This window comes from Danio aesculapii, chromosome 12 (assembly GCF_903798145.1).
Source record: "Danio aesculapii chromosome 12, fDanAes4.1, whole genome shotgun sequence".
Classification (NCBI taxonomy): Eukaryota; Metazoa; Chordata; class Actinopteri; order Cypriniformes; family Danionidae; genus Danio; species Danio aesculapii.
The window spans coordinates 19075254-19092214 of record NC_079446.1 but is presented as its reverse complement, the minus strand read 5'-3'; the positions used below and the strand labels follow the sequence as shown (position 1 = coordinate 19092214).

At 38.9% G+C, this 16961-nt stretch overlaps 1 protein-coding gene across 1 annotated transcript in view; it reads right to left on the bottom strand.

The window, feature by feature from the left end:
• The window catches only part of cyth3a (cytohesin 3a), a 48860-nt gene that overhangs the window by 3409 nt on the left and 28490 nt on the right, over positions 1 to 16961 (bottom strand). Inside the window, exons 8-12 of the mRNA XM_056469761.1 lie at positions 16776 to 16924; positions 14301 to 14412; positions 13796 to 13872; positions 10342 to 10413; positions 6151 to 6305 (exon numbers count right to left, since the gene is read on the bottom strand). Of these exons, the coding sequence (XP_056325736.1) occupies positions 6151 to 6305; positions 10342 to 10413; positions 13796 to 13872; positions 14301 to 14412; positions 16776 to 16924 (565 nt within the window). The remainder of the gene's footprint in view (positions 1 to 6150; positions 6306 to 10341; positions 10414 to 13795; positions 13873 to 14300; positions 14413 to 16775; positions 16925 to 16961) is intronic.

The window sequence follows — 16961 nt, the reverse complement described above, 5'->3', positions numbered from 1 at the left end:
TATTTGCCATATATGGAAAAACATCATGTTAATATAAAATATTTTCCAGTTCATATAACTTTTATTTAGTTCTTATTTTGTTCTTTATTTAGCCAGAGCCATATCACCCTGCAGCCAAAGATTGGTTACTCACTGAAGCTAAGCAGGGCTGAGCCTGGTCAGTACCTGGATGGGAAATCACATGGGAAAACTAGGTTGCTGTTGGAAGTGGTGTTAGTGAGGCCAGCAGGGGGTGCTCAACCTGCGGTCTGTGTGAGTCCTAATGCCCCAGTATAGTGAAGGGGACACCCCTCCCGTTTTCCCCACGATTCTTCTATATTTTACAATTCTATCCCGCTATCATCCCGTAAAGGTATTTGCATTTCTCCTGTATTTTTAATCTGTCTATGCAGGGTGACAATAGCCGCATTTCCACTATCGGGCCAGTGCGAGCCAGGGCTTTAATCGGGCCAGGCCGGGCCAATAGCCCGGGAGGTTGAGAAATGAGGCCGAAATCATGTCGCGTTTCCACTGTCGGGCTAGTTGCTCGCAGTGCGTCACGCAAACACCGCCCCCAGAACGTCCCCCGAATCAAACGTCACACAACCCGTCACACAACCCGCCCACTTCAGCGGGAACAAAAAACTCAAATTATAACCACAAACACAACCTGGCATCACTATGAGAGCTGGAAAATGGAGAACACCGAAGCGATTGCTTTTTTACTGTTTGTGGTCTGTTGGTGTAAGGCCAGACAGCGATCCCTGGATAAGGACATTCGAGTTCGGCGGCATTTATTTTTTCTTCTTCTAAGTGAGTTGATCAAGCGCGATAGCAAAACAAATGTAAGGGAAGAAAGCATCTTGTCTCCTCTTTACCTGACAGGAAAGCTCCGCCTTTGTACGTAACCCCGCCCCGAAGCCCCAGTTGGCCCTCCTTGGCCCAAGGTATTCGGCGGGCCGAAAAAGGCCGGACGCTGGCCCCAAGGAAGTCCCGCTTTGGCCCGATTACGCCCCGGAAGTGATAGTGGAAACGCGACTGTACACAACCCATATCGCCGAACAACCAGGGGACGCACCTTGCTCTTAAATGTGAATCACTTCTGTGCTTTCTGTGATTTAATTAAGTCATGAAAATACTTTGAAGTAAATATAAAAACAGCAGAATTGCCATTCTTTCCATTACAGACGCCGTTGCCCCTTGTATGCAATCCTCAAAACAGTCAGTTCATGTAGCTGTGCTTGACTGTCAGACGTGCGCCATAGTGCTAAATAGACGCTGTTTACCAAACGAATGCTGTACATGCGTTTTGAGAAGGTGCAAAAGTGGACATTTTGGGTTTTGGGTGCGTGTTTGAACAGACATAATAATAATAATAATAATAATAATAATAATAATAATAATAATAATAATAATAATAATAATAACAATAATAATAATAATAATAATAATAATAATAGTAATAATAATAATAATAATAATAACAACATTAACATATAAACATGCCGATCTTGGTGGGTTTTCTTTTAAACACAACAAATTTTTCTGTCTTAAATTATCATAAAAAGTTAGGAAAGCAATCACTTTTATTGCATTATGGCCTCCCAATCATCCCCATCCACCAAATTGACTCTATCACTCTCTCCACTCCACCAATAGCTGGTTTTTGGTGAGCGCACTGGCATCGTTGTCCTGTGGCACATCATCCAAGTGGATGCTGCACACTGGTGGTGGTGTGGAGAGACCCCCCTCATGATTGTGAAGCGCTTTGGGTGTATGGCCATACACAATAAATGTGCTATGTAAATACACACATTACATTCTTTTGTAAGGAAAGAAATATGTCCATGTAAATGATGAGTTTATTCTGGACGCAGTAAACCTGAATATAAGAAGCTGTAAATAAAGAGGCACAGGATTTGGGTGGCCCAGAGTTCCCGGCAGTCACACAGGACATGCTGAGGCAGCTTTTGATGTAAAACAACAGGCTTAACTGACCACAGAACAGTTCCAGCTGAGTCAGAGGACATTTGCTACTTAGAGAGCTACATAGACGCCACAGACCTTCAATATGCTGGTATATCCTACATACATTATACAAATACACATATGTCACTTTACTGAAAACAATCTAAGCAGGAGCACAAAGCCGAGTCATGGACAGCAGCAAGAGACTAAGTGGTCTTTGGCTTCCCTTTCTCTGCTGATAAATGCTGATTACCCGCAGGAAAGAGCATTTAACCTTGAAAGGACACGGTTCACTGACAATCTATTGTAGTCTTGTAAGCCCTTAAACTGTAATGTTTTTATATGCATCACACTGACAAAAAATAAATAAATTAAGCAGTTTTTTTTTGTCATTTTGCATTAAAAACATCCTTAAAGATGACTGGATTACATTTGTACTTTTGTAGATTTTGTATTTCGTCAGGCTTCTGCTGTATCTGCCACAAGTGTAAAAGGTCTGGTCATTAGGACATACCAAAAATCCTGCAGACCTTACAGCCAGGGCGTTCATCAAAATGTCTTAATTTCTTCTTCTGTGTAAAGCATTATTTTTTAGTAGGCGAATTACAAGCTGCACAACAGCCGAATTAATGGTTTGTAAACATTCAGGATGCGCGCGCATTGAGGTTGCAGAAAAAAACCAGGAGCGCCAGCATTCACAGCGAGGGAATGACATCTGATGCGGTACAGAGTTTGTTGTTGTCTTAGAGATAAGATATATTGATTACATATTATATATATTATTTACATAATGCTTTCAGCTTGTCATCCAGTGATAAGCACAGTTATTCTTCAAAATTAACGTTAAAGTGAGTGCCGTTCATCTGACAGAGCCATTTGCGATAGCACCCTCCCAATGGATATTGGATAAGACAAAATGGCCAAGCATCCAGTGGCCCGAAATATACAACCATCTCATTGAAACTCCAAGTGATTTTACAAGAGAGAAGTTAAAGGCCTACAAGTCTTTGGATGGCTACAATTTTGTTCTGTGTGGTCATGTACAAGAAATAATGTTCCATGATTATCAGATTCAAAACTTTGTAGTGCTAAAAACGGAGGTTCTGCCTAGCCAAAGACAAGGAAAGAGGACGGAACTATTGACCTTATTCTTCGATGCGGAAGTGCGCTCATTTTTGCGATTGTTTTAGAACTTCCGATTCAGCTGTCTATGGGAGAAATGACTAGGAATAATAAATGGCAGAAAACGGTCACACTACTTACTCTACAAACAAGTGTTTACATGACAATACAGACAAAAGAGGATTAATATAATAAGAAAATATCAGTTTGAAACATCGAGCAGCAAAACAAGCTGTTTTTAACGTCTAAAAATGATAGAAGTGAATGAGACCGGAAGTCTCGAGCCAAAATTATTCAAATGGCTGTGCCCACTCGTACGCAAAGAATAAGGTGAATACAAGACCTGGGTAATCATCAACAAGCAAAACAACTGCATTTTGACAGCGAACTGCATCTGTATGGCAGGGTATGTGAACTTACATTTTTACATTTCATTCTAAGCATTCAGTGTCTGCAGTTTAATTTACCATATTTCACTGTTTTTGCTGAAATCATTGTTGCAATCAAAAACGAGTAATGTGTGTGATTCAGCATAGCATGAACTTACCTGATATAAATGAGAACTGTAGAGTCGAGCATTTTTAATTGGGGTCTCACTCCATTCAGCTCTTATAATGGCTGTTAGCCAAAGACGTCTGCGGTTGGCATTAAAAGCAGTGTGGTGTACGGTAAAATTTAAGTGTTCTATTTTTGGACTTTTTGGCATCCTACCGCACAACATGACATGTTTGCTATTGCAACCGGTCTTTTTTTGCAACCGGTATGCACGGTTGAACCCGTGTGACGTCATGTGTGACGTTGGTTGGTAATTCCCCTATTGGCCTATAAGTAAATAATAAGTAACTGCTTCCTTGTCTCTGATATGCTTGCCATGTCACCTAAATTGCATTTGTAATCTTTTAGTTTTTATGCGAACTTTGAAAAGATTTACCTAGGATGGAAACCTATCATCTATCAACAATGAACCTGTTAAGGTTAAAGGTGCATGCGTTCTTTCTATTATGTTTGTTGTTGTCACTTGGGCTTGTTTTGCATCCCTTCACGTGCTTCTGTTGCGTGTATGTGTTTTGATCACGCTAAACAAGGATCAGATGTTCTAATCATCAGCCCCAGCTGTTTGTACTCAGCTCCACCTATTTGAGAAGTAAAAGTGTAGTGCTTCATTGTCAGTTCGTTATTACTTGTTCATGATCTCTCTGTGTCTTGTCAGGACCTTCGTTTCCTGATTCAGTGATTATCCCTAACCTCGACGCTGGATTCGTTGAACTTGTTTGCACCTTGTGTTATTGACTTTGTTTATTGAACTCGCTTGCACTTGGATACATCTGACTTCGTTTGTTATTCCATGAACATGACAGAACCCAAATGGGCTATTTGCACACGGACTTTTAATTTTCAGCCAAGCAGCCCAAGTCTTTCCACTACAAAATTGTCACGTTTAAGATCGGATTTCTTCAAAAATCATCGATCTCCACTGCCTGTTAGATATACAATATGAAGTGGGTCTCAGATCGGACAAGAAGTACTGCAATAAATTCCATTGCCCCGCCATGTCTTTAAAATATGACATTTTATTTTACCCCAATATTTTCAATGGAATTTCTGCGCTAGCCTGTTGCTACTGACGGCGCTAGTGGTTACAACAGTTTTTGACTTCGTTTTACGCTTGGACAACTAAATGAATGCTTAAGTCTATTTAACTGAATGTATTGTAATGACATTACAAAATTGATGCTGTAAAAACAACATTGTGAAATTGAAAATAGTCACATTATGCTTGTGGAAGTTTATCGTTAGCTTTAAAACTCTAGCTTTGCATAGAGCCCCTTCCACATATTAGCATGGATGATCCTGGTCAAGTGCTCAGAATATGTGGCTACAAAAATTAACAATTGAAAACAAAATGTTAATTCTGAAACAAAAATCTTATGCCTAACCTTCCGTATCTGATTTCAGAATTGGAATAGATTTTGGATTCCCACCTGTACTTTCGACATCAATCAAGCATGTGCCCTCAGAAAACTGCATATCAGAAAATTAAACTGATAAGGTTTGAAAATATGTTTTCATGATAATAGGGAACTGCAATGTTTTGTCTGCATGACCGTGATAGACATCTAAATGTTAAATCTAAAACAAATGTTTTGCTTTTTCTTCCAAATCTTCCAAGAAAGTGGATTGGAGATGAGCAAACCCAGGTAGCAAAGAATTCTGGCCCAGATTTGGCATGAAGCTGGCACAGCAGGCATTTTTATGGCACTGGCATACAGCATGTGGGCCAAACATAACCTGGGTTTGACAGAGGTGGCACCGTCTTTAAGGCGGCACATGAGATTTGGGCCAGATTTAAAACGTAGTATTTGGCCCAGATGTTAAATACATTAAAATTATTTTTGAGTAAAGAAAAAAAAAATCTACCAATCAGGTCACTTTGAAACAAAGCATGCCCATAGTGTGCCTAGTGCAATGCTTCATGGGTTTGACTGAGACTTGACCCAGATGTGGTCCATGTTTGGCCCTTGTTTGGAAGCCAGACTTGGTTAAGTCATGTACCGTAATTTACTGTGGCATGTGGACCAAGCAAAATCTGATAGTGTGGGCCAGTGCTGGGCCAGAGAAATGTTGCTATGTGGGAATAGTTTGCATTTAAAGAGAGACACAATAAAGCAAGATGTCCATTTAAAATGAGCGTATTAACTCATGATATATAGAATGACCCATATAGTATTTTCAGCCCAAAACTCACAGACACATTTAGATAACACTTGAGTCTTATATTATATTTTACAAAAATGTGTATAACAATATCCCCCCTTCAATGTTTAATGAAACTCAAACTAAGCATGTTTTAAACAAGTTCACTTATTGTTAATGGAAAACATGGCATAAATATTTTCCACTGCATTGACAAGGTCTCAAACACCCGCTTTCTCTTATCAGCATGATGTTTTATGATAAGAAAAGTCTGTGTTCCTTTCTGAGCATCTGTGGGTGTATGTGTGTGTATGTCTATGACCTACAGCCCACACACACCACTTATCTGAGAAGAGAATAATGAGGGCTGACACGGTGAAGCCTTACTTGATGGATTTGATCCACTCTTCTTTCTCCTCCGGCGTGGGTGCTGATATTCTGTACACCACGTGATTCCCCTCCACTACTTTCCCATCAGCCTCCGTCTTGCATGCTTTAATTACCTGCCCCTTATGACTCGGGTTGTAGAGCTCAAAGCAGTTCTGAAAGGTCAAAGCGTGAAATGGTCACTTTTAATTTTTCATTAATTTCTGACTAACAAGAGGACTAACTTTAGAAACCATCTTGATTAAAGTTTAAAGCTGCAATCCTTAAAATAGGCTCTTTGCCGCCATCTCTGTTCTGACCAACAGAGGGGAGATAAATGATCACAATAAATCATGCCACTGAAAAACTAAACAAAACAATGGATTCATTTTAACAAAAATATGGATCAAAATGATGATTTTAGCCCAGATTTTTACTCAGATACAGGTTTTGTGAAATAAAAGACAATATTCCAAAATGAGAGCCATATTATTTGTTAAAGACATGATCAAATTCCAAATCTGAACCTGGGATTACTTCAACCAGACCTAAAGAATTACGTTTTTTCAACTTAATCTATTACAGTTTTCAGTCACAAAATGAACCTGGCAGGCCCAATCGGATTGTGAGGGTTCTCTGGGAACGTATGGCTGAACCTCAAGTCAGAGGGATTTTCAACTCTCACATCCAGAAGAGCTTTGATCAGATCCCGAGGAAGGCTGGAGATATTGAGACCGAGTGGTCCATGTTCTCCGACTCCATTGTTGACGCGGCCGTAAGGAGCTGTGGCCGTAAGGTCTGTGGTGTCTGTCATGGCGGCAATGCACAAACCCGCTGGTGGACAACGGGAATAAGGGATACCGTCAAGCTGAAGAAGGAGTCGTACAGGACTTGGTTTTCTTCCAGGACACCCAAGGCAGCTGGGTGCCGACGGGCCAAGCGTGCTGCAGCCATGATGGTTGCGGAAGCAAAAACTCTGGCCTGGGAAGAGTTCGGGAGGACTATTGAGGAAGATAATCGGTCATCCCCAAAGAGATTCAGGCAAACCGTCCAGCACCTCAGGAGGGGAAAGCAGCTCCACATCGACACTGTTTACAGCAAAAGTGGGGAGCTGTTGACTTCAACTAGGGACGTTGTCGGACGGTGGCAGGACTACTTTAAGGATCTCATTAACCCCACTGGCATGTCTTTTATTGAGGACGCAGAGACTGGGGATGCAGGGGTGGACTCACCCAAGCTGAGGTCAGTGAGATTGTTTGCAAGCGCCACAGTGGCAAAGCAGTGGGGATGGATAAGATTCACCCTGTGTAACTTAGGTCTCTGGATATTGTGGGGCTGTCTTGGCTGACACGTCTCTACAATATTGCATGGAGGTCAGGGACAGTACCTCTGGACTGGGCAACTGGAGTGGTGGTTCACATTTTTAAGAAGGGTGCCAGGAGGGTGTGCTCCAACTACAGGGGGATCACACTCCTCAGCCTCTCTGGGAAAGTCTATACCAGGGTACTGGAAAGGAGGATACTGCTGATGGTTGAACCTAGGATTCAAGAAAAACAATGCGTTTTTTGTCCAGACCGTGGTACACTGGACCAGCCCTATACCCTCAACAGGGTACTTGAGGGTTCATATGAGTATGCCCAACCAGTCCACATGTGTTTTGTAGACTCAGAGAGGCATTTGACCGTGTCCCTTGTGTATTCTGTAGAGGGTGCTCTGGGAGTGTGGGGTCAGAGGTGCTCTGTTAAGGGCTGTCTCGTCCCTGTGTGAACAGAGCAGGAGTTTGGTTTGCACTGCAGGCAATAAGTCAGACTCGTTTCCAGTGCATGTTGGACTTTGGCAGGGCTGCCCTGTGCAGCAGTAATGCGGTCGATGTACTGGTCCATTGTGGTGAAGAAGGTGCTGAGCCGAAGGACAAAGCTCTCAATTTACTGGTCAATCTACGTTCCTACTCTCACCTATGGTCATGAGCTTTGGGTCATGACAGAAAGGACAAGATCTCGGTTACAATCGGCCGAAATAAGTTTTCTTCGCAGGGTGACAGGACGCACCCTTATAGATAGGGTGAGGAGCTCTGTCACCCGGTAGCAGCTTGGAGTACAGCCGCTGCTCCTCCACATCGAGAGAAGTCAGCTGAGGTGGCTCTGTTTCGGATGCCTCCTGGATGCCTACCTAGGGAGGTGATCCAGGCATGTCTCACTGGGATGAGGCCTTGGGGAGGACCCAGAATACGCTGGAGGGACTTTGTCTCTCGGCTGGCCTGGGAATGCCTTGGGATGCCCACAGAGGAGCTGAAGGAAGTGTCTGGGGAGAGCGAAGTCTGGGGTTCTCTCCTTAGACTGCTGCCCTCATGACCCGGCCCCAGAAAATCGGTTGAAAATGAATCAATAAATTCAGTTAAAAAAATTCAGTTCAACATGTTGAAGTTTTTACTTTTTAGAGTCCATATGGTGATTTATTCTAATGATTGCCCAATTAGCTTATGTTACATCACAAACAGCACAATTTTTTTCTAATTATTTTCTTTATATATTTTACCTTTAGGATCTATTTTTCATAAAAATGGGGTGGCTTTTCATTTTTATGCTGACGACACTCAGATTTATGTCCCTCTTAAAAATATTAATGAAAATGGCCTTGACTCCCTTATGAGATGTCTAATCAATGTTAAGACTTGGCTGTCGTCAAATTTTTTAAATTTCAATGAGAAAAAACCTGAGCTGGTCTGGTTTGGGGATCCTGCCCCTCCAGAATTATTAGGTTTTGGTGAACTATAAACTTATCAAAAACCTGTTGTTACAAAGCTAGGGTTTCAGTTCAATAGTGATCGAAAATTTTACAAACATGTAAATTCAGTTGTTAAATCTATTTTTTTCCATTTACTACTGTAAAAGTGAAGTTACTTCTCTCTTTAAATGACCTTGAGAAGGTGATTCATGCTTTTATTTTGGGGAGACTTGACGATTGCAACTCGTTGTATGTAGGTATTAGTCAAAATGCCCTGAATAGACTGCAATTAGTCCAAAATGCGGCAGCGAGAATTCTGACAAGAATGAGCACATATCCCCAGTTCTTTCCTCTTGGCTGGCTGCTTGTTAGGTCATGGATTGATTTTAAATTATTAATGTTTATAAATCCTTAAATGGTCTGGCACCACCTTACTTATCAGATCTCCTACATGTATTTAATCCTGGTAGGACACAATAAGGGCTTGAGATCAGTTTAATCATTCTATACTAAGGTCCCAGTGTAAGCGAAGTGGGGATCAGGCTTTTGCTGTTATCGTCCCAAAACTCTCAAGCTTCCACCCCACATTAGACACGCACCAACTTTATATGTTTTTGAAAAGCTTCTGAAACTACATCTTTGTTCTTAAGCATTTGAGCCTTTTTAATGTTGAGGGGTTTGCCTTATGTTTTAATTGTTATGTATGAGATGTATGACTTATTTTATTTAGCATTGATTGTGTTCAGCACTTTGGGCAACGTTGTGTGGTAAAAAATGTGTTATATAAATAAACTACCTACCTACCTAACTAACTAACTCACTAACTAACTAACTAACTAACTAACTAACTAACTAACTAACTAACTAAGATTATTGTAATAATTTTTATGAGTATACTTTCTTTTGAAGTTGTTCATTTTAACAACATCAGCATTGTGTGAAGTTTATGCATAAGTATTTCGATTTCAATATCTGCTGTACAGGTGAATTAAGTAGGCTAAATTGTCTGTAGTGTATGAGTGTGAATGAGTGTGTATGGATGTTTCCCAGAGATGGGTTGCAGCTGGAAGGGCATCCGCGGCGTAAAACATATGCTGGATAAGTTGGCGGTTTATTCCGCTGTGGCGACCCCAGATTAATAAAGGGACTAAGCCGAAAAGAAAATGAATGAATAAACGAATGATTTCAATATCTATACTAATAATTGTCATTACATTTCAAATTTCATAAGCAAATTACTCCTGTTACATAAAAAGCTAATTAAAGTTCATTCGAACTTGTTATCTTTTCCACTCTGCCTTTTCTTCCAGCTGCTTTGATTAAAGGCTGCAAACAACATATGCTGGTTAAGTAGGTTGACACATGGCTGCTGGTTTAACTGTGAAGAAGACTGGCACATATACACTTACTCAAAAATGAATTTCAGGTCATTTTTGACCAAAACTTTAAGGACTGCAGCTTTAACCAAAAGTTTTAAAAATCACATACTGGTTTTCTTGGCTCTTCCACCTCTCTTATACTAAGATTCTCCAGTGGAATGATTCCCCGAGGCTCTTTGTCCTGTGAACACAAGAGTGATAGACACTTAATCCAGCGTGTTTATTTGGTATTAAAGCAATTAGGACTTAATCTGCAATATGTTTCCATAAATGTGATGTGGAGGATGGGGATTTATGGAAAAGGATGATTAAAAAAGAGAGGGAACTAACTATGTGCACATTAAGCAACTGTCTGCCCCTAAGTCTAAATCTGGCACACTGCTAGAGGAAAATGAAAAAAAAAAAAACATTATTTCCTTCCACTTTGCTGATGAGATGGCACAGCGGGGTGGTTGTTGCTTTGAGTGTTTTTTAGATTTTAGTCTGTGTGTGCTGTGCTCACATTGAGGTCAAGTAATATGCTAGTGTATAAAATACATTTCCTGTGAATACTCATTTAGTTGCTCACAATTGCTTGGACCCATTTCCTATTTTTTCCCACTCTGTTCTCCTAACCAACTTTCAGCTTGACACAGCAGTTACTGGCACAATCGAAATTCACTTGTAATTAAACTATCCAAAGTCTTCATACGAAACCCATTTCTTATTTTTGTTTTTCACAATTTTAAATATATTCACACATTTCTTATATCAGCCATTAAAATGAACCAGCTAAAACACAGCTCTCTCTATGTCTTTCATGTTGTTTTGCTTATTCAAATCTCTTTACAAAGTTCTAACTAGCTTTCAGCTTGACAAAAGAGAAACTTATCTCATATAGTTAATATAGTTTCAAAGAAACTGTTGCACAATATTTTTTATAATTCATAATTCAATACATTTATAATTTAATAATTCAGAAAATACACCTAATGGAATGTCATTTCGCAATAGTTTTTATTGAAATGTAGAAAATATTGCAAAAGATTTGTGCAAATGTGTAATGGAAACGTGCCTGTTGTCTAAAACAATAAACTAAAACCTATTTATTTATTATAACTTTTATAACATTTCATTCCAAAAAAAAGAATGATCCTTTCTAATTTTTCTATTTCTACAGAAATGTCGGTATCACTTTATTTTGATGGTCTCTTTAACACATTTTGTTGAATTTAAGTTACATTGCATCTACATGTCAACTAATTCTCATTAGATTATAAGTAGACTGTTAGGTTGAGGTTAGGGTTAGGGTTAGTGTAAGCTGACATGTACTTGTAAAGTGTCTTATAGTCGGTTGAATATCTGTTGAAGAAGCAGTATTAACAGATATTAAGCAGACAGTCTACTAATACTAATACTAATAATTATAAATGAGAAGTAATTGGCATGTAGTTGCAATGCAACTTTTAGTCAACAAAAATGTGCAATAGGAACCACCAAAATAAAGTGTTACTGAAATGTCATAATGAAATAAATTTAAAATATACAAAAAAATTAATATTTTCTAAACAAATATATGTGGCTTTTAGGAGTCAATTTATGAATCATTTTGTAATTGTAATGTACATATAATGTAACACTTCTATATGCTAATTTAAAACAGAATGTCGTTCTTGTTTTGTGAAGTGTTTAAAGTCTTTGATTTTTGATTGACAAACCGTAGGATGAAAACCCTGTAAGAATGAGCTGCGCTAAAGAATTAATGTTTTTGGTAGTTTTAAATGTAAAGTTACAGTCTTTCTTATCTAATTGCAAGTAGATTTGGTAAGTGTGTGATTAGTGTTTGTTTATGTTTCTTCTGAGGCAAAGTTAGTTAGTATTGTCAGCAGTACTCTTTCAGTTTTTAAAGACATACCTTAGTCAAAATTATTTAGTTAAGTTTACAGTTTGTTAATATCACTACAATATTATGGACTGAAAGATCTGCTGTAAATGCTGCTCTCTGAATGTAAACATGTAAACAACTTAATCAAACTATTACTGTCATTTAGAATTTTTACAGCATTTTGTGAAAGGATAGACTATATAGGCTTTCTGACGCTACCTACCAAGTGCATCTAAGTTACAGAGAAATGCGGCATTCCATTCGCCGTGCGGTATCAAACATTTCATTAAAACTACACTCTTCCAGCAGTTCCTCGCATCCAATTTCTTGTTTGTCAAGGGGGGCATGCATGAAATGTTCCTGAATGAAAATGAAAGTGCCAAACTGCAGTAAAAGTTGACAAGTTAAGAATTTGGCAAATAATTTGATTACTGATGTCCATGTTAACATAGTCACTGTCTTTCTCCCCTGCGTCTGTGTGTTTTGCCTTTGTGAAAATCAGAGAGTGCCTGAACTGAAACTCCCATTTTTATGCAAACCCTTCCCTCTTTCCCTCCCCCGACACTTCTACCTACACAAAGCTGGACTCACCCACATTCCTGACTTTTTTCAAACTAGAGGAGTACACACTGCGGAGACAGGGGGGTTTCATGGCCCTTTAAGTAGTACTTAGTTGTATTTGAAGCACACTCATACACTCATTCACTCATACACTTTCACTCATAATCTTTAGACCAACTCTGCGGAACTACAAGCACATCCTTTGCTGAACACTCAGATTTTCTTTGTAAAATAAACGTCTTCCAAAATATTAAAGACACGTCATTCAAAATTAACTGCTATCATCATTTAGCACTGTTTCAAACAAAAAAAGCTCAATATTTTGAGCAATAAATTATCTTTAAGCCCTTGTAGTTTAGTGTAAATATACCTATTTCGATCATTTAGAAAGCAAAACTCAGCATTATGATCATATCTGTGTGCAGTTTGGTGGGCAGATATTATTTAAGGACTGTGTGCAGTTACTATACAGAAAAAAACAGCATTAATAGTTGTTTTGAAATAAGCACTTGCATTTGCAATAGATGCTGTTGTTTAGATGTTTTGTGGTAATGTGTGTAAACATTTCAGAAACATCTTTGTGTAAATTGTGCCAAGGTGAAAGTTGAGTTTTTTAAAAAAATGACATGAATATTAAGAAATGGGTCAGCATGGACTCCTGTTGTGCTCAATGTTATGCTTACTGATGACTCATCCTGCACCACACAAAATTTTGTCCATTGAAAATTGTTATGTAAAATGAGAATGTCCCACACTAATATCAGCTGAAACTGACTAGCAAAGAGCATAAAAAGATCCAGGAGTAACTAAATTAAGTCTAATTGCTAAAAAAATTATAGTTATGTTTGGTCAAAACATTTAAAATAAACAAAAGAAAAGAAAGTACATGTCATGGGCTTGTAATATCTAAATTAACCATTTAAATGAACAATTAACTGCTAATGATGTACTTATTTAGTCTTATTGTGAAAGCAAAACTGTCTCTAAACTGATCAAATCGCTGCTATTCCCTCTTTTTCTCTCTGGCTTCCACTTCTGTATGACCTCCTTCCTTCCTTTCACTCATATCTCACTACATAATTTTAATCTTAAATCTATTTATTGCCTAAAACAGCAAATATTAAACAGTTCAACTTACTGTAGTATATTCAAAGTAATACAGACAGTTGTCTGTCAAAATGAACCACCTCCTCTTCCAGGTTTTCACTCTTCCACCTGCAAGTTTATAGATATAAAATACAATATTAGAAACGTGCTTAAATAGTTCAGAAACGTTGTACTGTAAATAAATCGTGGCATTACATGGAATTAGCAGTCCCTGCCTCACAGCAACAAACACTTGCCAAAAGATTTTATGGATATTAAAGGGTCTTTACTAAAAAAATGCTGTAAAAGCTTTAGTGGTCTGCTAATAATAACAACATTATCCATCCATGTAATCCCGATCAACACAAATAAAAAATATATAATAATTTGAAAGCTCTTTAATTTCTTTAAATATACTAAAAATCTGCTGTATGGGTCATAATGTAACTAATAGTTATTAAGTGAGGTTTTGGATAGTACCAGATTAAAATCAGTGGGTTTGAAACCATGAAAAAACATGACCACAAAGAGATCTAAGTAATGGAAAGATGACCAACCTAGTTTTAGCAGCCATCCCTCTCGGTCTGGATTAAAGAAGGTGTGAGTTAGATCATTCCCATCATCTTCAGGAATTTTGAAGGGCTCATTTTTAATGCTTTCATATAAATTCTGAAAAGAAAAATCATTATTAATGTGCATATTCTGACAATACATATCTCTTTGTGTCCATCAAAGCAATTTCAGACAGCTGAAAACCCACACAACCTTTGTTTTCTTTTGAGAAACTGTGGCTACTATGATTTGTAAAATCCATGATATTGTTATAGATGATTTCAGATAATAAAATGGCAACACTGTGCTTGTTGATGTTGTAAAACTGTTGACATGAATGCTGTGACAGTTTGTGAGTGGGTTATTTTTTGCCACAAACTATGGGCCAATGAAATCAACTTTTTCTACCAAATTCCATTACATTTTTTCCAAATTCTGTTTACATTTTTGTGTATTTCATTTTTAAGTGTTATGTTCAGATTTTTCTGCAAGTGTTTAACAAGTCTTGAGTCCTATAGAGGAGCCCCAGATAAATACTTTTATTTTGGGTTGACTTTATGATTAAAGGTGCCATATACTGCATTGGTTTAAAAAGTTAAACTGTTCTTTGATATCTATATAGCAGATATACACTCACCGGCCATTTTATTAGGTACACCTGTCCAACGCAAATTTCTAGTCAGCCAATCACATGGCAGGCACTCAATGCATTTAGGCATGTAGATATGGTCAAGACGATTTGCTGCATTTCAAACTGCGCATCAGAATGGGGAAGAAAAGTGATTTATGTGACTTTGAACGTGGCATGGTTGTTGGTGCCAGACAGGCTGGTCTGAGTATTTCAGAAACTGCTGATCTACTGGGATTTTCACACACAACCATCTCTAGGGTTTGCAGAGAATGGTCAGAAAAAGAGAAAATATCCAGTGAGCGGCAGTTCTGTGGGTGCAAATGTCTTGTTGATGCCAGAGGTCAGAGGAGAATGGCCAGACTGGTTCGAAGCTGATAGAAAGGCAACAGTAACTCAAATAACCACTCGTTACAACTGAAGTATGCAGACGTCCAACCTTTGGGAGGATGGGCTACAGCAGCAGAAGACCACACCAGGTGCCACTCCTGTCAGCTATAAGAACAGGAAACTGAGGCTACAATTCGCACAGGCTCACCAAAATTGGAATTTGAAAAACGTTGCCTGGTCTGATGAGTCTTGATTTCTGCTGCGACATCTGGATGGTAGGGTCAGAATTTGGAGCAACAAAATGAAAGCATGAATCCATCCTGCCTTGTATCAATGGTTCATGCTGGTGGTGGTGGTGTAATAGTGTGGGGGATATTTTCTTGGCACACTTTGGGCCCATTAGTACCAATTGAGCATCATGTCAACGCCACAGCTTACCTGAGTATTGTTGCTGACCATGTGCATACCTTTATGACCACAGTGCATCCAGCTTCTCTTCTGATAACTACTTCCAGCAGGATACCACACCATGTCATAAAACGCGAATCATCTCAGACTGGTTTCTTGAACATGACAATGAGTTCACTTTTCTCAAATGGCCTCCACAGTCACCATATCTCAATAGAGCACCTTTGGGATGTGGAGGAATGGAATATTCACATCATGGATGTAGAGCTGACAAATCTGCAGCAACTGCGTGATGCATCATGTCAATATGGAACAAAATCTCTGAGGAATATTTCCAGTACCTTGTTGAATATATGCCACAAAGGATTAAAGCAGTTCTGAGGGCAAAAGAGGGTCCAACCTGGTACTAGTAAGGTGTACCTAATAAATTGGCCAGTGAGTGTATGTGGCTGAGGTTCGTAAAAAAAGTTTTATATGCTCATTTATTACTCCATAAAATACCCCTAGAATCAGAAGGTCCATATTGACCATATTTGGATTGGTCGTGAATATTAATGAGCTCCATTCTGAAGTGCAGCTCTCTCTCACACACGCATAGCATGGTGTACACTGCACAAAGGCAATAGAATAATACCTAGTTTGTTAAAATAGTTTTTTGACAAATTAAGTAGATGCCTAGTGTTTGCGCTGCACTAAACTTTAGAGAGCGACACTGCATTCCGCATAAACATAACGAGGAGCAAATAATGAAGAGGTTTGTTTTTTAAAAAAAAATGATATCTCTATATTTCTAATGATTTTGTGTAACTACACGATAGTTTATCACTTTTGTCATTCATTAGCTCTCCAGAAGCAGGATTAGACAACCCTTAGATTAGATAAATGTTCCAATACATACTCATTTCTGCTTTACACTGTTGGTTCCATTTTTTATGACTAAATTTCATTATTCTGTCTATGTTCACAAACATCATAGGGCCCTATTCAAATATTGGCGACCAGAAAAAATACTTTTGGGCAAGCACTGCTCCAATCAAAAACAGCCTTTGGTGGACACACAGCCTCACTGAGAAGTGTTTAGCTCTCTGTATCTCAGTGTGAGGCAAAGACTCACTCTGAGGAGCTCCTCAGGCAGATCTCCTCCCTCATTGATGCCTCGATTCATAGAGATGAACCTCTCCACTGAGGGCTTGTCTCTGACATTAGGGTTGTGCAGGCTGGTGTTCAGCATGATTACGGAGAACGAGAGAACGTAGCATGTGTCTGTGGAGAGAAGAAACTCAGATCAGTCATTCAGCTT